Here is a 20905-nt window from a genome sequence, read left to right as displayed (position 1 = left end):
TAAATGCATGTAAAATTCACCTCTACTGTTCAACCTTACAATGAAGTTAGGCTCAGTACTCTCCAGAGAAGGTTTTGGTTATGTTAAATTGTAGTTGCGCTGTTTTGTGGAGGCCTTAATTTTGGCTTGATATTTTGACTTAATAGAAGTAATTAGCTTCTGTAAGACTAAAATGGCAGGTAGGATCAAATTAAGTAATTAATTTCTTCAGGTTCATTTAAGACCAGCTTTTGGAAACTTCTTTAGAAAAGACCACAAGTGATGTCCTGTATAAAATACTGAAATGGGACTTACTTCATCACCCTTCCAAAAATGTTTCACACAACTTAAAAAGGAAGTAATTCCACTAACATCAGGTAGAGCTTACAAAAACAGTCCAAGTGTTCACACAAGGTATACATAGCTAAACATTGCTTTCATACCACAGAAGATGAAGCTCTATGAGCAAGAGGCATTCCATTACTTTTCAAAACAAAGATCACATTGAGTTCATTTTGGCTTTCACAACTCTTGCAACAGAGCACACAAAACCAGAAGTATCAACACCACAGCTCCAAGTTTTCCTCTTCTTTGTCATTCTAGTCTAGCGTTTTATCACCACCTGCTCATATGCTCCAGATCCTACTCTGAAAGAATGTTTAAAAGAAGTTAGTTCAACTCCAGTTTAAATGGAAGCTAAATACCAGGTATAAAAGATCAGCAAGTTTACTGTCTAAAAAAACCAACCCCAAACAAACAACCTCCCCCCCCCCGTAAAAAAAAACACAACAAAAAAACCCCAAACAGCTAAATGTGAAGGGTAGAAAACAAGCCTAATTACCATGCCACTGACTAAACTACAGTTTAATGCACTAAAGCGTTTTCTGTACAATCAAAATGAAGAATGATAAATAATGTTACTGAAAAAGAAGTTACTGTTGGTCCTCTCTATAATTCCCTAAAGTTATCTTTTGGGTGCCCCTCCTATCCCAGCTATATCATATTCAGCTAATACTTTTTATATACATTTGTACATAAATAAATGTCTCAAAAAAAAAAAAAGTGATAGTCATCTTGCATTAAGATACAAGAAAAACATCTTCCAGTCTTTTGTTCACGTTGAATTGTAAATGCACAGTTACAAAACAGTTTCACCGCCATGTGACAGAACATAGTGGGTTGTTTTACATCGCAAATTGCAGTACTATGTCAAAAATTAATAGGGCAAAGCTGTGCCTTAGTATAATATTCTGCCTGGAGTGTTCTGGCAACTGAATTAGGACAGATCCCTGTATACTACTGTAGCATGCTCTGTAACCATACATGTTATCCTAAATAGAAATTGGTGTGTCTGGTTTGCAAATATGACAATGAATTATCTTTTAAGCATCAGTATTGCTTGCTTGTGTAAAATTTATTTGTTTCACAACTTTCAGCACATTATCAGCTGCCTTTATACCTAATTCCAGAAGTACCTGCTGAAATACTAATGCTATGCTAATTTTGTGATATAAAGAAAAATCCTTAGAGTTACCCTGGACTGCAGAATCATGGCATTAGAGGATGTTTTTGTTTTGTTTTTAATGTTTTCTTATCTAAGATTCTAATAGATCCAGGTCAAGTCATATATCAGAGTATTTGAAGAGGGTTTAGAGAAGAAAAGATCCCTCTGGTTCTAAAACAACTACAAGAAGATAATCTGAAGCAGATGATCAAAGGAGAGACTTTAGGGCTACAAATAGTTTTAAGATGAACAAGCCATTGAAACAGGAATAGTGTAGCATATGGAAACAGAAGAAGTTGTGAGCAAAACTGAAGAAAATTAGGCGTGTTATCAGGAAGACATAAGAGTTTGATGCTGTACAGGTAGATGTGTAAAACACTTAACACTTTCTTCCAGCTCCAGAGAGTAATGTTACAGGTCTGTGGAGCTAAAATTTCAAACTAGTGCCTGTTTCCTGTGTCTGTACTGAAACATTCCTCATATCTGAAAACTTTGGAACTGATACTCTTCAGAACCTCTGAAAGTTGTAATTCTTATGGCTGACACATGGGTTTTATTTTGGAACTGACCTATGTGTTTTGTTCTAAAACCTGATGATCTAGTTCTTCCAGTGCCTTTAAATGACAGAATAGAAAGATAGAAAGATCAAGAATGTACGTACAGAATAATTTCTGTATAAGATGCATTTTTGTTAGTGTTACCTATAGATTAGTTGTTTAGGCTACATACCTGTTAGGTAGGTGATGGCTTCCAAAAGAAGTGCTTCCACCAGGGCCCACAAATAATCTTAAACCTTCTTCTAAAAAGCAAGGGAATTAATATATGTTAGCTTCCTTTAATGTTGCCCTAGCTAAAATAAAGTAATTTTAAATCTACCAGTTTTGTAACTGATACTTTCAGATGCAAATGTTTTAAGTAATGAAGAACCAAACTTCATGGTATAAGTTGGAGGAACTACCTTCCTCATAGGTTTGCCCCTGCTTTTTTCAGGCTTAAAGTAATTCTCTAGGTAAGTTACTTGAGTCTTGCAAGGGTCTTTTTAATTTCTGGGAGACAGGATGAAGCAGAAAACGTAGTGATCCATACGCACTTACAATTACAAGCAACAGGGACTATGAAGAGAGTGGATTTTCCTGGAGCCTGTAATGTGCATCAGTTTTGCCTAAGCTCCCTTATTTATCTCCATACCTTCTGCGCTTGAGTCTAAACTGAAGTCTTGACTCTGGAGTATTTTTTCAACTATATCATCAGCATCAACTCTGGTAGCATCAACCCTCTTCAGCTGTGACTCCACAGAGTCTTGCTTTACAGGATGTCTGCAAAAATATATTCAGAGCTCTTAGAAGTGATACGGTAAATTATGTTTTACTTCTGCTAGATACGGCTTTCAAAGTTGAGTGTACCTGCAGGGTTTTTCTGATGGTGCACCTTTAACAGATGTATCAATATCGGGTTCGGTTACTTTTGGCTCAGTCTCTTCACATGGCTCTAGAATACTGCCTATTCCTGTCGAGGTACTACCCACTGAGGTGTTTCTCCTGTGGCAGAGTTCAGACAGACTGGATGATCTAGAGTGACACGTGCTATACCCTGTTGGGAAAGCGCAGGAGAACTCGGTTAAGTGTGTTGTTGACAGCCAGGGTCGTTACATATATTTTACCATCCTGAAAGTAGAATTTGTGTTTTGTCTTCTTATAAAGAGACTTCAAAAACCTTATGAATGTATGCGCATACACCAACGAGGCAATTTATTTTGGGTTTTGTATTCTAGCACATCTTTTTGTTCTAAATAACTCTTGCTTCGTAACAAATATAATGACTTGGTGTCATTACTTCCCCTTCAGCTTTTAGAACTAAGACTCCATTTGTAAGTTTTTTGTTTTTACACATGGAAGAAGTAAAAATTCATTCAGATATGTTAATTGGAGGGAGCGAAGGGAAAAGCGGTCTCACATCTGAACAGAAAATTCATTGTGCTTTTAAGAGGGAAAAAATGTTACCTTCCCCACACCCGAAACTCCTAGGAAAAGGCTTTCAACTTCAAACCATTTTTTTAAACATATAAATTATACTTATCTTCTACAGTCTGAAACTGTGAAAGTAAATAACCCCCAACAATTAATAACAAAATTGTTAACAACTACCTGACAGTTTTGACTGCTGACTTGCATAGCTTGATGTTCTGGAATGTCCACATGCACCAAGTTCATCTGGGACGGAGGCACTCTTTGATGAGACATCTGCAACATGCGCAAATCAGATATTGTTGCTAAAGCCAGCTTTGTTATTACTTAAATCTTGATTAGACTCAAATGTCAGATTTCCCAGAGGGACTTGACACTGGTTTTCTACAAGTCCTTTGAAGATTTGAGTGCTGCAAAAATACCACGTATGTCAACAAATAAGCATTCCTTACAAAAAAAAAAAATCATAATATGTTCTGTCTGAGTAAAACAGAGAGTACATTGGGTTAGAAAGATTTGTATGTTTTAGATTTGTCTGCATTGTGTACATTGAAGACATCACCATGCTTTCTAGGAGCACCATAGTAGAATGGAGTGCTAGATGTTTTCCGGCTGAAAAAGTAACTGTGGTTAAGACAACTTAAGCTGTGTTTAGGGCTGAAATTAGTAAGCTATGTGAGACCCTGAAGCTTGTGGAAAACAAAACAAAACAAAACAGAACAAAACAAAAAAAACCCCAAAATCCCCAAACCTACCCCCCCCCAAAAAAAAAAAAACCCCAAAAAATCCCCAAACCCTCCCCCCCCCCCAAAAAAAAGACCCCAAATTTCAACCTGTAACGAAGTAGTTTAGTCATATTTTTTTCTAATAGTTTAAGTTTCAGAGTAACTACTTTAATTTTAAACATACTTAAACCTTGAACCTTCTACCACTAAAAATTTACTGTTATGCACATCCCTGTGATTTGTAAGTTGAAAATCAAGGGCCAAATTCAATGCTCAGTCAAAATAAAAATCCAAAGCAAATCAAGAAATGTGTCACACAGAAAATGAAATATTTTAAATGTTAAAAAGAAAGCAGGCTATCAATTCAATTTCTGTTCTTTCTTTCCATTAAATAAACTCTTACAAACGTAAAGAAGAGAGATTGCACTGATGTTATCTAGAGAGCGTGTCTCAAAAAATAACCGAAGTGGACCAACTGTCAGCATCCATTTAAAATTTTAAGTATTTCATACATCTCCTCGAAGCTGTGAAGCCGGTTATAAAAGAATTCAGAAATGAAGAGTGTTATTTTATACCTGCTATGCCCAGATGTACTAGTTTTAAGCTTTCTCCACCCTTCCGGTCTTCATGCAAAGATTCTGATTCTCCAGCAATTGCTATAGACATTGCTGTGGAAGGAGGCCTGTAAGAAAAAGGTGGTTAAGATTTGCTGTACTTGTGCTGTAATCCCTCCAAATTGATTGGCACAGATTTTTCTTTTTAAGTAAGATGACATAATTCATACTGTGCTTCAAGTTAATAGGCTTGTAACTTTTTTTTTTTTTCTGAAAACATGCTGCCTAACCCCCTGTTAAAAGGGAAAAAAAAAAAAAAAAAAAGCTTTTGCTATTGATCTTAAGGACATTTTACAAAATCCATCTGCTCAGTCCTTCAGGCTTCCAGGGATCCTTGGAAAGGCTTTTCCTTTTTTAATGATTCTAGAGTGATATGTGTTTATTTTGAAGTTCTTAAAAAAAATATTAAGTGTATGAATCACAGCATAATTTACGTGCTAAGAATATACATAATTCAGTACTTCACGGAATACATGACAAGACGGTAATTTAAAATAAACACAACCACCAACATACAATGACAATTGGCCTACTTGACTTGTGCACTGTGACAAACTCCTGGCTTTCTTTCATCTCTGTTACAGTACATGAGGAGATTCTGGGCTGATAACCCTCCCACTCTTAAAAAAGGGGCGTATGTTACTATCTCCATGTATTCCCCTCTAAGTTCTACCTACTGCAAAACAAAAAGCGTCATGTACAACATAATTTAAGTTTGGTTCCATATTAAAAAAGCTTTTAATAAAGCTTAAATGCTTGTTTCAGATTACACCAAGACCCAAAGGAATATTTTATTAAAATGAATAAACCTCTAAGTTTGTGTTTTGCTAGTGCAAAAGAAACTAATTAGAAAATGACAAAGTGCAAGCAAATACAACTAAAATACATTTCAAGATGTTACCTACTTTTTTTTTTATGCTTTGTTATTTTTGACTTTGGGAACAAACTCTTGGTCTGCATACAAATGGGTATTTGTTGACATTTTTAGATTTGACATATTCCCTAAATTAGTCACTGTCTTTAGGTACAGTAACGTATCCCCTCTTATGTTACGTTTGAAAGTAGAGAGAAAGAGAAAAGGCACTTCCAGAAATACAATGCTCGTGTGGCTTAACATACTTTTGAAAGCAAGAATGGAATGCTTTCAGGGATGTCACCCCAGATCAAACATCAAGCCTTCTAGGCTTCTTCATAAAATATGTAGCTGATTCCAGATTGTGAAATTGTTTTAAGGTTTATTTTTCGTTCTACCAAGGACATCTGGATTAGATAAATTTTTTGTTCTGTTTGTGTTGAAAGTTTACGTTCCAGGAAATGGTTGTATCATCAGTTTGGAAGAAAGTGCCAAGTCTGAATAATTTCAGTTACAGATTTTTTTCCTAGGGAGCCAGAAAACTATTTAGCTACTAATTTCAACTACTTCATACCACCCAGTAAAGAACAGAAATACATTGTTTTATTAGTATACAAGACTAATGATTAGTTAGTTGCCTTTGAGAAATTGTTTATCAGTACCAGTGATGTATTTGTTAATAGGTCTGACTGAAAAGTAAATCAAGGGGTGCTAAACAACTAGAGATACAGAAAAGCTTTGCCCAATCAAACAAATTCAGATAATACCCTTTTACTATTTATTCAGTAAGCACAAGATGAGATTTTACACTGTTCAGGTCTTATTAACGGTTAGAAGAAGAGAGGAGAAAGGGCCTTTAGTGGTGCAAGGGGACATTGAAGAGTTCCTGTGGTGGATCATCTGAGCAGACATTCTCAGGTCTCCTCAGAAACAATGGTAGGGATACAGCCAGAATAGTAATGCAGAAAGTCTCTAGTTCCTATAGAAAACAGTTCTTGATTGTCCTAATTACCCCAGAACCTGCCTTGAACTAGCTAAAACCTCCAAATCATGAGTTACTTCATAGTTGTACCTCAGACCGAGTTAGGAGATCAGTGCTGCTTTTCTTGGAAGGTACAGCCTCATTTCACTTTAAAACACAATCTTTTTTACTTAAGGAAGACTTCAGTATATGTTTACTGCTACAGATTAAGCCTGTATGAGATTATTATCTTTCTTCATTGGATTATACAGAGGGACTTTGCTTGCCTACATTAATCTGATAAAAGATGAGTTTAAATTCAGTTTATGAGAGTATTTTGAATAAAAAAAGCTAATCCATACTGAAGTCAAAGTGTTTAGCAGTTTGTAAGTAGGCACTGTATCTTTAAAATGGAAGATATCTTTGATCCAATGTAAGGTCTGAAAGTATAAATGAAATTTGAGAACCTACACAAAAAGTTGAGATTGACATAGCAAGGGTGAAGCTAGCAATTTTTTCCAGATTGTTTTCCTTAAGCTCATTTTTTTCTTTTCAAGATATACGTAATACTTGGAACTCTGCCTTAGATTGTTTTTTAAAGGGCTAACGTGACAACAAGCATGTTGTCTCAGACCAAAGGTCTGTCTAGCCTTGCATACTGTTTCTGATAGCAGCAACCAACCGATGCTCAGAGAATATGGCACAGATCTGATATATCTCCTGAATACTCTCCCAGCATCACCTCATCTGTACGTTAGGCGTTTCTTGAGCCACATATGATGGTTTACACTTAACAGCCCTCAATAATTTTTCATTCAGGAATTTGTTTTAATTCTTTCTTCAGCTTTTAGTATTCACAGCGTGTAGTTGTGAACAAGTATGGAACAAGGAGTTCCATAGTTTAATCACATCTTGAGGGAAGAAAATACTTCCTCTCTCATTTTGATTCCATCTCCGACTAGTTGCAGTATAACAATGTGGTCAATGAAGTGAACTGAAGAAAAATTTGAGTTAAACTAGAACTTAAGGGATCAAATTTATTTTGAAGGAATTATTTCATCAACCCCTCCCCCAAGCATCTTGTGACAAGTAAAATACAACTAAGTTGGTTTAAACCTGATCTAGATAAAATTGCCATCTACTGCCATGTAGAATTAGAAAAGATTGACATTCAACTGAAAAGCACATACACTTTGAACAATCCAGTCTACCAACGTTCTGAATTACAGAAAAGCAGTGGCATTAAGAATCTTGGCAAGTATTGAGGAATTTTCCACGCTGTGTTCATGGAAGCAGATTCTATACATATCTCTAAGCCTATCCTCAAAATGAATGGCTTTCAGGTCATTATAAAATACCTGTTACAATACACATGACGTGAGAGTTCTTCGCTTCCTACTGATCAGGATAATTAAGTTATGGTTAGCAAGATAGTGGAAATAGGAAGCTTGCCAATCGCACTGGTTCAGTTTAGTCATCCACTAAGCCTGAGTGCCTCATAACGATATGGCTTATTAGTCTAGGAAGAAAGCGACCAACAAATTCATCTTATTCACGACTAGGTTTTTCCCTAGCATGCGTCATTTTTCTGTTCTCTGGTTAGTTACAGAAGCTAACGTGCCCTAGCAAAACTATTACATTTCCTTAACTAAAGATTAAGGACAATGAGGCCAAAGGATCCTGAATATATAGCAGCGTGTTCTAGCTACCTCCCCCCTCAGATATTACCTCTTGCATCTTTTACTAAGTTGCATAATGTCCTTGCTGACTAAATATCTCTAAGTGCTTTCTCTTGTACTAAGTCATATCACACTTCTGTTGGGTTTTTTTGTTTTGTTTTTTTTAAACAGTCTTTTAGTTAAAAAGTCTTTTAAAATCATCTGAGACTTGTGACTAAAAGGTGTAACAGGACATTTTCCAGATGCAAGTATTAGTCAGATCACCCCATACCAAGTATATTTATATAAGCTTGCTGCAGGAACAGTTTCCCCATAAGTGTTTCTTTTCTTTTATTTTTTTTAATTACAGATGTCCAGGCTAGTATTCTTTGCTTGAAAATATACTAAGTATTTAACAGCAAGAACTATGATACTTCTACTGGTATTTTTAACGTTAGCCATTTTTCAGCTACCATCCCACTTGTTTGTGCCTTTTTTTTTTTTTAAATATTGTTGCCAGATTGGAGAGATTTATAAACACCAATTAGAAGTGTAATTCTGAACATGGAATGCATGACCAAAACACTATCCGGGACAGACTTTTGTATAAACTTACGTTTTAAAGCATGGATCTCCAGACATTAGCTGCATGTTGATCAAAACCTACGCATTAAGAAAAAAAAACCCACTGTAAGAAAAAAAATTGAATTGGTCTGTGGTACGTGGTCACGTCACTAAGTTATACTTGCCACAAATCTTACATTTAAGTAAAATAAAATGGCATCAACACATATGCAAATAAACACACTTATGCAAAACACTGCATCTTTTTTCTTAGTACACATGCAAACAACAAAATGGCATTTAAAGTAACATAGTTGCACATACAAGATTCTGCAAAAGATATATAGATCAAGAAGAATCTTGGAATCATTACTAGTCAAGATGGCTTCAAGGAAAAAATAGACAGGAAATCTGAAAGACTAATGAGCAAACAATATTGTTTAAAACAGTGGGTGCTGAAGTATGTTCTTTGCCGAGAGTGTTTAGCAAAGTGCTAGCATATGAGAACTGGTTGTGCTAACAACAGAGATAAAATAAAACCACAAAAGGTAAATAATGCTATAGGACAACAATGCATTGAGAAGGCTTGTTAGCTGGGTCAAAGCCATCAATTAGAAGTTTTCTGGACAAGGTCTATGACTATGTCTTAAATCAGAAAGTGCATGCTTAAACAGTATACTCAATAGTATGAGAAATTAATCCTAGTGTCTTGGTAGAAACATTTACTTGTAACATTCTGTATGTAATTATTTTCAGGTTTATGCAGCTTATTTTTTTAAACTCCTTAGACTAATGGGAGAGAACAGCAGGGTGGGTGTCTTGCAACAATGCTCACCAATTGTTACATTGATTACTAGCAAACAGAAGAGGGAAAGTCCCAGGCCTCATGGAGGTGTTGAAGCTGGTTTATACATAAATAAGCCAATTAAGAGATTCAGTCTTAGAAAAGCAGCACAGCAAGTTGTCCGGTCTTAAAGATATAATCGCTACATTTATATGAATGTATTAACTTTTTCATCATGCTTCACTACTCCATTTTTTCGATTCCTGTTAGAATATGAATACCTTTTGAAAGCTTTTCTCTTACAGCTATCCAGCTCCATTTCAAAGAGTAGGACAAATTCTATTTTTCACTGCATAGATTTTAATGATTCTCTCTAAACAACGCTGATGTTTTTACTTTAAATAGTTTTCCTTCTAGAAAGAGGTTCAGAAAATACGTTTTAAATTTCATTAAATGCTTAATAATACCACTTGCTCTCTGCTGTATTAGCTTAAGTAAGATAAAGGAAACAAATTACTTTGAGAATGGAGTTATCCTGTCTTGTATTTTTGGTATCATAACCTTCCAGTAAACAGCGACGAGTGGTATTTCCCGATCCAGCAAACTCTGCTAGATTTAGATCTGCAAATCCCAGCTGTTAAGAGAAAATGACAAAGTTAATAGTAAGCATATTACTAAATGAAGGTAACTTGCTACATGCACAGTATTGAGTGCCACTCAACAGCAGTTTCTCTCAAATATGAATAAGAGGACGCCCAATAAAGGGAGCGGCCCAAGGCAAAGAGCAGAAAACAAACTTTGAGTGTCAAATTCTGCACATTTCTATTTTCAGTTAAAAATTAGAGTCTCAAGACAGAAAAAGAACACGGAGAGTTTTCTTTGTTTTTAAAAGTAAGCGCGTGCAGAAGGGTTTACTTTTATCAACCCTTTCAACATACTAAATTGAAAGAAAAAAAATCTGGTGATATAATATTACTATGTACTTATTAAAGACACTGATTGAGAGTGTAACTATAATGCATATAATGAAATCATGGGTATTAGAGTACTCTTCTGGAATTACTTTAAAAGGGCATAAAATGACAAGAAAGAAAAGCTAATTCATAGGTAAAATTAGATACATCTCAATTTACCTTTGCATATGCCTTTCCTCCTTTTAGCTCCTAGAAAAAAGAAAAAAAAAACATGCTATTAAGCCATTAAAGATACCGACTGGGTTTTTTTTGCTTGTTTTGTGTTTTTAGAAAAGCAAATACTAATCTTCCTTTTAAAATAGCTTAACACATACTTGCTAGGTTGTGCTGTTGTCATTTAGAACTTAGTATTAATAATGTCCTCAGTGCAGGCCAGCAGGAGACTGTCAACTTGCGGAGGAGGAAAAGGATGAGTGCCTGATGCTGACCAGGATTTGGCTCTTGCAAAGTCCAGCCCCAAAGGTAGGAAGCGGTACATACAAAATTCTGGTACTTAGCACAGTTCAAGGCTTCTAAGTTTATTGCTGCTTGCCAGAAGTATCTATTAACTAACTTTATGAAGACTGATGAGCAATTCCTTTGCCGTCCTGCTGGAATAAGTGTTCTTTTCAATAAGAATGTAAAAAACTATGAATTAGTCAAACTAAGTTAATGAATAAAACTACTACAAAATTTTTACTAGAAGAATACCTGACATGCTTTCCGCTAAAATATGCTTTATGAAGTTTATCAGACATTTAGAAATTAAACCAAAACAAGCGAAGAAAGAGCAGGGGAAGAGGAGAGGAGGGAAAAAGAGCTACTTACCTTGCGTACAGATACCCTGCAAATGCAAGTGTCCAGAATCCCTGTTGTGGCACTGGCACTGATTTTACACATAAATAAGAACTTTTTCTTCCAGCGGACACAGTTTGCCTGTACTACCTCCCTGCAAATAGAGAACATAAGCTTAGTATCAGTTGCATATACATTCAGGACCATAAAACACAGTAGGACAGCTCAAGAAACAAACACTGGTTCCGCTGTTTGTAGAATAGTCACTTTATGCAAAATGTCTTCCAAGGCCTGAATAATCATTGCTCATTCTTCTCTTTGTGTAGCAAGACTAATAACCGATTCAAACCTTGAACATAATATTAGACCTACAGAAATATTCAACAGCCATGTGTTTTTGCAAATGAATGAGACTGTGATTTCTCCAGTTTGCCTCATGAGACTGAAATATTCCTGAACATTAGCTCCCAGGCACTGTCTTCCAAGCTGCTGAGCTTTGGAACGTGCTCAAGATACTGTCTTTGACAATTAGTTTTTCAATACAGAGAAAGGGAGCATCACACAAGCAGAACTAGATAAATTGGAGGCCCGGAAAAGTACAAAGGAGATGATGTACAATAACCAGATACAAGGTAATGCACTTGGGTCAAACAAGATACTTCAGCTACATACTGGGAGCTTGCCATTTGAGAGCAAAATAAGATGACTGGTATCCAAATGGATTTGTTCATTGCAGGAGGATTACAACCTGACAATATGATGTGGCTGAAAAAAGGCAAAATGTAGGTCACTGTCAGCTATATTAATGTCATTATATAAGGCTCAAATGGGACACATTCTGTTTCGGTAACTCTGGTTGAGCAAGAACAGACTCCAAAATGAACAGGTACTAGAAACTCCTGTATCTTTTAAGAAAAAATTACATATAATGAAAATACACTAAGTAATTCAAACGCTTTAGAGACCAAGTAACTAAGTCAAATGAAAAGTGATTACGACCAAAATAAGGCATAATCAAACACCTATTTAAAACTGCAAATTACAAGGTCTCAAACCACAGAGCAAGTTTCTAGAATGGCTTTCAAATAAGAGAATTAGGAACAAAAAAAAAAAAAAAATTATACTGTATTTAAAGACAAGGTTGGCCAGTTTGTCGATAACAGGGGATATAAGGACTGTGATTCTGAGGGACCTGCCTCAATGATCAAAAGCTCTTTTCTAGTCCTACATTTCTAAACTCAGAACTTCGAACTGTAGAGAAACTGTGCTAATTTCTTCTACCACCCTAATTGTTTGAGTACAATCTTCACGTATTAAAGCAATATTTGTCCTTTTCTTTCTCTTCCATTTTTCTAATACATACATTCCTATGTTTTGTATTAACTTCCTACAGCAGCTTATTATTGAAGATCCAGGCTGAAATCTTTAACAGATGTAGAAGTCCACATAAGCTGGAGTCAGAGTTTATTGTCTGTGGAGAAATGATGAATTGCAAGGCTCATGCTAAAGCTCCGATTTGCTGTGCTGGTGAGATTGCCAGCTACAGTGCTCACTAGCATCATGACTTCCTAAGGTAGGAATAAACTAGCCTGCCTAAAATGAGTCATTTTAATGATAACATACGACAAACGGATTCTGATGATACAACACTGAGTCATATTCAAGCATGTGACCTAAAAGGAACAGGCTCTATACACCACGAGCTACCTTTTATCCGTTATGTTTTATATTGTAAACTTTCCTGTGCTTTGGGAAAAAAAAAATAATCTCAAACTACCAGTATATGAGTTATCTAAATTTAAAATAGAACCCGAATTCAAAAAAGGCAAATTACTAATAGTTACATCCTCTGCTGGAAACACACTCAAGCCTGTCATTAAGTAAAATACAACCTGAGGTATTTGATAACTGCTAACATTTGCTACACTTAGAAGGCCTAGGAATAACTTGTAGCACTTATGTGATAGTTGCTCAACTCTCAGGTGAAGAAAACAGTCAACTAGATGTCCACTGTCAAGCAGAACACAGCTATCCAAATGCATGGGTAAATGGGTTCTGCATATTTGCAGGTTTCCTACACTGTGCTTAAAGACAACACAACTTCTGAGAATACTCTTTTTCTGTAGATCACAGTGGTCCAGTAACTTAGAAATGAAATCTCCATAATTTTAAGGGTGTTTTTTTTTCCCTAGGTTACATTTTGAGCTTATCCTAAAAATGAAAAAATAAAAGACCCTCTTCTCTCTTAGAAACACCACCACATCAAAATCAGTTTTACCTTTTTCATGAGCTGTCTAGCTACAATTTTTTGCTTCAAATACAGATGGAATATTTATGTCATTTTCTTAAGTCATTAAATTCACTGTAGAATCATAGAATCATTTGGGTTGGAAGGGACCTTTAAAGGTCATCTAGTCCAACCCCACTGCAATAAGCAGGGACATCTTCAACGAGATCAGGTGGCTCAGAGCCCTGTCCAACCTGACCTTGAATGTTTCCAGGGATGGGGCATCTACCACCTCTCTGGGCAATGTGTCCCAGTGTTTCACCACCCTCATTGTAAAACATTTCTTCCCTATATCTCGTCTAAATGTACCCTCTTTTAGTTTAAAACCATGACCCCTTATCCTATCGCAACAGGCCCTGCTAAAAAGTTTGTCCATGTTTTTCTCATAGGCCCCCTTTAAGTACTGAAAGGCTGCACTAAGGTCTCTCTGGACCCTTCTCTTCTCCAACAACCACTTTTGACGTAGCCCAGGATACAGTTGGCCCTCTGCCTGTGAGCACGCAGCACCAGCTCATGTCCAGCTTTTCATCCACCTGTACTCCTAAATCCTTCTCAGCAGGGCTGCTCTCAATCCCTGTTTTACCAGACCTTAAAGAGTTACTGAAGTTAAATCTTACCAGAAATATCTAATTGATACTAAAATGCATGCAATTACACAAATCTTTAATAAGTTTCAAAAAGCAAGAACTCTTAACAATCCTTTGACTTAAGCTCTATCTTTAGTCTCAGATCAAGACATACTGGCTACGGCTGTGAATCCACAGGAAGCCTGCGTTTGCACATTACTATGCATCCAATAATATCTGCAAAACAATCCAGTCTCGAGTGTCCTTTTGGAAACTAGAAGCAATGTAGATTTTCTGCTATTCATTACAAGGCTATAAAACAATGCTACAAGACTGAAAGTGTTCACTTGTCATCCATAAAGGTCAGAAAATCCCTTCTCATAGATTCTGCTCATCACACAAATAGGACAGTTGTCATCACCCTTCCCTTATCACCCAGAAAACCATTGGGACTACCAGTAACAGAATCACTTCTCCTCCTATTCATCATTTCACTAAGTTCTTGTAGTGTTTTTACATCTGTAACATTTCCAGTTATTAATAATATTTTTTCCTTCAAATAATGCCTTTAATTGTCTGGATGTTTCTGTAAACTCATAAGGTCAAAATAATGTATCAAAATCTTCGTACAACTCAGTATTATGGTTCAGGTTATGTTTCTGCTTTTCAGAACAGCTTTCCACCTTTACAGCAAACTACAGTCAAAGCAGCTTTACATTGTACAGTTATATAGTATCCCAGATATTGCTAACATTATAGTAAAAGATAATTTAGTGAACATTAAGTGTAATATTTTTTGCTTGTAAATACAAGATAAATGCAAGTAACATCTGCTTGAGAGATGTAAGTGTCCTTAAAACCTTTAAGGATTTGGATTTATTTCAACATACCAATACTACTATACTGAATATCATTGTTCAAGTAAGGAAGATGGCACAGAAACGCTATGCTTTTGGAAGACTCAATCTATTCATATCACAGGTCAGGATTTATTCAGGCAAATAATTTCATAAACATTAAATAGCATAATCAAGTTTTTAGGTTTTCTTACAAACAAGAAAATAAAAGTTATAGTAAAAAGAACTCAGTTATAGATACCGATGCTCTAATTCTTGTTAAAATAAAATCAAGTAAAACCAGGAATACCCCTTCCTCATAAGGACATCAAAAAAGCATCATTAGTTTCTTTCACTGGCACATTGTTTTTTAAAAAAACAAACACCACGATATTTGAAACATTTGTACACAATCTGAAAAAACAAAAAACCAAAACAAACCCAAACCAACTGCCCTCCCGTGCCCCGAACAGTTCTGCTAATTCCATTATATAAAGAAGAATTTGACGTATTTTAATGAAAGTAATTTTTGTGGGAAGAAAAGCAAGTTATTCCCCTCATGCTGAAAAAAAAAACTAAGTCAAATAATCAGACCATTTAACTTTAAAGAGTAATATCTAAGCTTCTAAGATTCTTAGTTCAAGTGGAAAGCCTTTAGAAAATAAACAGCTATATTGATTTGTTACTATGGAAATGAACCCAGATAACTTCTTGGCAACTGTGCCTATGCTACAGGGCACGCTGGAGAAAGCTTTCCGTTATGAGTCAGTTTCCTATGAGCCTCACAGTCACTTTACCACATGCAAAGCAAAACCAGTTGGTTTATGAATCAAAATATATCTTAGTAACTAAGATGCATTCAGATACATACTAGGTTGCAGTGCTTTGGTGTAACTTAACGAATGCTGTCAGTAAGACCTAGCCAAGAACAAATTGAATAGACAAATATTTTAAAATAAATTGATTGCAAAGTATAGTTTAAGGTACCATTAGTTTAACAAATTGTTTTTTCTTTAGAGAGACAATTTCACATTGACTAAATTTCAAATGCAAGATTTCAGCTGTAGACAAGTCTTTTTCTGTATGTATTTTATGTACTGTACACAATTGCAGTTTAGAATGATGAATAGAAGTCTTAATTTTTCTCTTCTGATCCACAAAAGAGAAAATCAACAAGAAAGCCAACACAAAAACAACAAATCCTAATCCACTCGACCCCTTATCCTAATTTGTTAACAAGTGGTGGGCTCTTTTTTTTTTTTTTGAAGGTGTTTATGACCAGCATATTTTTTGTTCATTTGCACATGGATAAAGGATATGAATAATGGCTTGTTTCAGCAAATAGCTACAAATGCAAAAATAAATCACTTTTAAGGACCTTAAGTGTCATGGGAAAAATTCCTTCTGGCCAAATGGAAAAGCTTTAGCAGGAGAGGCTTAGAAATAAAAAAGCCAAAACTCCTTGTGGGCATTTACCAAAATACTGTGCTCCATTAATTGTTTATTCAAGTTTTTATCTGAATTATTCTAGACAGCCAATTTAGCCATATGGGGATGATTATGTTAAACAAATTGTTTTTCTAGTGCAATTATTTAGAATCATTGGTCACCGAAGAAGGAAAAAATTGGGAGCTTTTTTTTTTTTTTTCAATTTTAAGATGCCATTCAGACTTTATACTAGACTACATTCACATGAAACTACTTCTAGAAATACTTTTGGACTCGACTGGGTCAGTGCACTTCTTTATGTTAAGGAAAGGAGTATTTGATTAGACATCTTACAGCTTTTGGACAGAACATGAGTTACCTACTCGCTATAAATACCTTGAAAAAATAGTTTTTTCACTCCACAAGGTAAATGGGAATGTTATTGTTATACCTATTATTTTTTAAAGCTAATTATTTTCATGGGAGGGATGTTTTGGACTTCTAAGAATTGCTGAGGACAGGTTCTAAGAGTTCAAAGTGCAGCAAATAAAATGCCTTTAGAAAAGTTATCTCTGAGCAAGTCCAATTTCTCCAGTATTGCTTCTTTTAGGGGAAAAAATATCATGTTGGTCAGAGAGCCCAAGAGAAATGAGGCTGCTGCAGCTCCACTCCCCAGATCCAACCAGTAGCGAGGCTGAAGATTCCCGGTAAGCACCCACATACACCACACATACACAGCTGGCCACACTGATGACAGACACACAGAGCACTCACCAACAGCCAGCACCAACAGCCTCATCCCACTCCCCTCTCTGGCTGAACAGGACAGAGATCTGTCTCTCCAGTTGCTGGAACCCAGGCACACAGGTGCTCTGGCCCATAATCCCAGGCCAGTTGCTGGCACCAAGACTTTCACTCACTCCAGTTGCTGGCACAATGGACACACAGACCCCTGTGACCCACAGTCCCACTCCCACGGCTGGCACTTTCCTGTTGCCAGGCCTTTCCTGTTGCTGGCACCACAGATGCCTGGGCCCTCTGATGCACGGTCTTGACTCCAGTTGTGGGCACTCAGATCCGCCCCCCCTCCCCATACACACTGAACAGAGCACCCTTCACCCAGGAAAGAATTAGAATGTAGTTTAATATGAAAATACAATAGGCTGCACTGATTAGAAACAGGGCATGGCCAGACAAAGGTACCAACCAGCAAACTATTTATACCTAACCAGCCCTTTTATGCCCTTACCTCTCTAGTTTGCCCACACTTGTTCCTCCCCAAATCACGTAAATTCATGCCTTCCTCCACCTTTAGTTCTTCTCTTAAACATCCCATAATAAGCCTCTTCCCCTGCATCCCATAATGTGTCTTGTAGCACTATGCAGCAACTCCTTTCAGTCCAAAAGGTGCTTTAGTGGTAGCACAACCTGATGGGTTTCCTGCCTGAACAATGGGGCTGAGGCTCTCCTGGGACATCCCTGGGAGGGGTCTGGACAGGGTGTCCCCTTGTCCAAGTCCATCATTTCAGTTCCCCAGCTGCCTCTATGTCCCTGTGCTTGTGTAGATGGGCCTTTGATGGGCTGATGGCTCTTATGACAGGCCTGGGAATAGCTGGGGCAGGGTTTTAGCTCCCCCACCCTCCCCTGCCTTTGTTTCCTGCGCTCGGTTGTGTGTGTGCATATGAACTTTTACCGCCTAACCTAACAGCTTCCTTTGATCAACCCTTGGCTGAATAAACTTAATACAGTTAGCTCTGTCCTTCTGACACAAATACAGCATTTAATTGATTGGAGGAACACAGCGTTATTTTTAGTGTAGGAAATAGTATTTTTAAATGGGAATAACATCCCATTCATATATATTAAATATGTAGACTTATAAACCCAAACATCTTTCTTGTGCGGAATGCCAGAGCTCCTAACAAAGAATGCCAATATAATTATCCCACCTTACAGAGACAGGAATTAAGGTATTAGCCTATAATCTAACAGTTTATCAGCCATGCTTGCAGTGTCCTCAGTGGTTCAGATACTTTACAGCAAGATTTCACCTTTCCTAGGCTATCTTTAGCATTAGGAAGGTATTGTTGAATGTAGAGTTCTCATTTATATTAGGGAACACGTAATGGTTTGGCATGCAAGGGAACACCCTCTTGCACCCCTCTTACCCAAAATCGACTTCCATTTAAAGTTTGTGCAGTCTCACAGTTGAAGGAAAGATATAGATACCCGTGCAACAGGCTACCAGAGCAACTGAGTGGCTGTTTTATCCATCCACTTTCAAACAAAACACTGAGCACTACTCTTCAGTCTCTCAGGATCTGCCAAGTAGTTTGTTATATGTAAAGCATTAAGAACCTCAGAAGAAAATCACTCTTGCCACACAGAAATGTAGTCATCTTGTTTGGTTTAGATCCGTGCAGCTGAAGTGTCAAACACTATGGTTTACTCATGTCTTTTCTTTTAATACCTCTACTGTACACACAAGGAAAAATATAAACAAGGTCACCAACAAAGAGATCCTTCACTTTCAAATTAAACTAAAATCCTTACTAAGTTGATGATAGAAGTAAAAACAAACACAAATAGACAAATATGAAATTAACACAGGTATTTTGAAGCAAATAAAAAGGCATCTAGCACCAATACTGGTACCAAATTTATTCAAATATATTCTATGCATCTAATACACATAACATACATGCTGCCCATGCTGGTACCAATTCCAACCTCATTATCTTTAAAGAACATTGAATATTTTTTGCTCCTTGGTAGCTCAATACGACTTTTCAAATGCCAAACTATACTTTAAATTATAGTTATTTGATAACCAGATTGCTAAATTTAGTCTTCATATAGAAGGATGCATCTCTTGAAGGTAGAACTCAGAGCATGATCTCCAAAGTAGTAATAAACTTATGCAAAGCTTCAGTTTATTTCTTATATTCAGGAAGAAATACAGTTTACTTTTCCTTTAACATTCTGTGTTTCCTCCATGCCTGAGGCATGTAAGACAACACATTCTCTCCAACAAAAACATTTTTTCCTAAGCATTGCAAAAAAACCTAACAAAACCAGTCATTTCCAAACAGAGCTTCAATGTTTCACAAATTTCAGCACTAAGTAAACCAGCAAACAGCTGGCTCTCCAGGAGGAGCTCCACTTGTTTACAGTGCAGAACTCCCCAGTTAATTTGCTGTTAGTACACGCAAAACTTTAACAGAGCAATCATTTTCTATTCCACATGTTTTTACTCATAATAAACAGGTTAAATCTTTAACTAGCAATATTTCATGTCAAGTATTTCTTATAAAATAATTATAAACTGATCATCATGTGGAAACAGAGGTGCTTTGAAATACTTTTACTTACGAAAAACTGCTGGTTACAGGGAAATGCAGAGACCTGAAAGGGAATTAGCACTGTGAAGGGCAAACTGCATTAGAAAGACTGTAGCCAGCAGTTCAGCGGAAGCAACTGTTCCCCTCTGTTGAACATCTCTGAGGCTGTATCTGCAGCACTGCATCCGTTTTTGGGGCCTTCTCAGTAGAGGTAAGACACTGATAAACTGAAGCAAGTCCAGGGGATGTGAGATGAGGGTCTGGAGTTCGGGATGAGGGGGATGAAGCACCTGATGCAGGAGAAGTTGGGAACATGGGCTTTTTACAATCTGAAGAAGAGGTGAAGGAGGTTGTAACTACTGTCTTCAGCCATCTCTATTGAGTTAGAGAGAAGATGGAGCCAGATGTTTCTTATTGGGGAGCAGAGAAAGTAAAAGAGTCAATAACAAGAGAAATTCCAATAAAATAATGGAAAAAATTGTTCACAATCAAAGTGGTGAAAGAGAGGGGTAAGTTGTCCACAAAGACTGGAATCCCCATTCTTTAGGAATTTCTAAGCTTTTTCTAAATTTCTAAGCAATTTCTCTGAGCTTCCTCATCTAACTGAAGTTAGTCTTGCTTTGAGCAGGAAGTTGGACTACACGATCTCTAGCAGCTCCCTCCACCCTAAATTATTCCCTGAACAGAAATAATCCTTAAAACATGAAGGCAAACAGGTGCTATGGTGCTTGCAAATGGCACACTTATGACTGTGCTCCATGTACTGTGCTGGGGTCAAGGGTGAAAAAAAACCCCACATCATCACCAGCTCTTTTGAACCAAAGAGCCTATTCTCCTGCACAAGTCAGAAAAGCATAAAAGTTTTTTTCCCCCATCCCCTCCTCTTTAACAGATGCCCATCATACATCTCTCTCCAGGAATTTTTTCCTGAAAAGCTAGCTGTTGCTGTATCTCTTACCAGTACTTACAGTTACTTACAGTAACAAAAGTCTCATGAGAACAAGCCCTTTTCATATCTGCAATAATCAGTTACATTCCATGCAAAATGTAGTCTGTACAAACATTTTTATCTCCTACTGTAGCCCAGAGATGA

At 36.8% G+C, this 20905-nt stretch overlaps 1 protein-coding gene across 1 annotated transcript in view; it reads right to left on the bottom strand.

The window, feature by feature from the left end:
• Nucleotides 1–583: 583 nt before the first annotated feature.
• The window catches only part of FAM102B (family with sequence similarity 102, member B), a 32411-nt gene continuing 12089 nt past the window's right edge, over nucleotides 584–20905 (bottom strand). Inside the window, exons 4-13 of the mRNA XM_009884921.1 lie at nucleotides 11388–11508; nucleotides 10740–10769; nucleotides 10124–10240; nucleotides 8875–8921; nucleotides 4748–4854; nucleotides 3628–3723; nucleotides 2887–3073; nucleotides 2672–2799; nucleotides 2213–2282; nucleotides 584–626 (exon numbers count right to left, since the gene is read on the bottom strand). Of these exons, the coding sequence (XP_009883223.1) occupies nucleotides 584–626; nucleotides 2213–2282; nucleotides 2672–2799; nucleotides 2887–3073; nucleotides 3628–3723; nucleotides 4748–4854; nucleotides 8875–8921; nucleotides 10124–10240; nucleotides 10740–10769; nucleotides 11388–11508 (946 nt within the window). The remainder of the gene's footprint in view (nucleotides 627–2212; nucleotides 2283–2671; nucleotides 2800–2886; nucleotides 3074–3627; nucleotides 3724–4747; nucleotides 4855–8874; nucleotides 8922–10123; nucleotides 10241–10739; nucleotides 10770–11387; nucleotides 11509–20905) is intronic.

This window comes from Charadrius vociferus, unplaced genomic scaffold (genome assembly GCF_000708025.1).
Source record: "Charadrius vociferus isolate BGI_N301 unplaced genomic scaffold, ASM70802v2 scaffold163, whole genome shotgun sequence".
NCBI lineage: Eukaryota > Metazoa > Chordata > Aves > Charadriiformes > Charadriidae > Charadrius > Charadrius vociferus.
The sequence above is the reverse complement of the archived record's forward strand: the minus strand, read 5'-3'. Positions and strand labels throughout refer to the sequence as shown.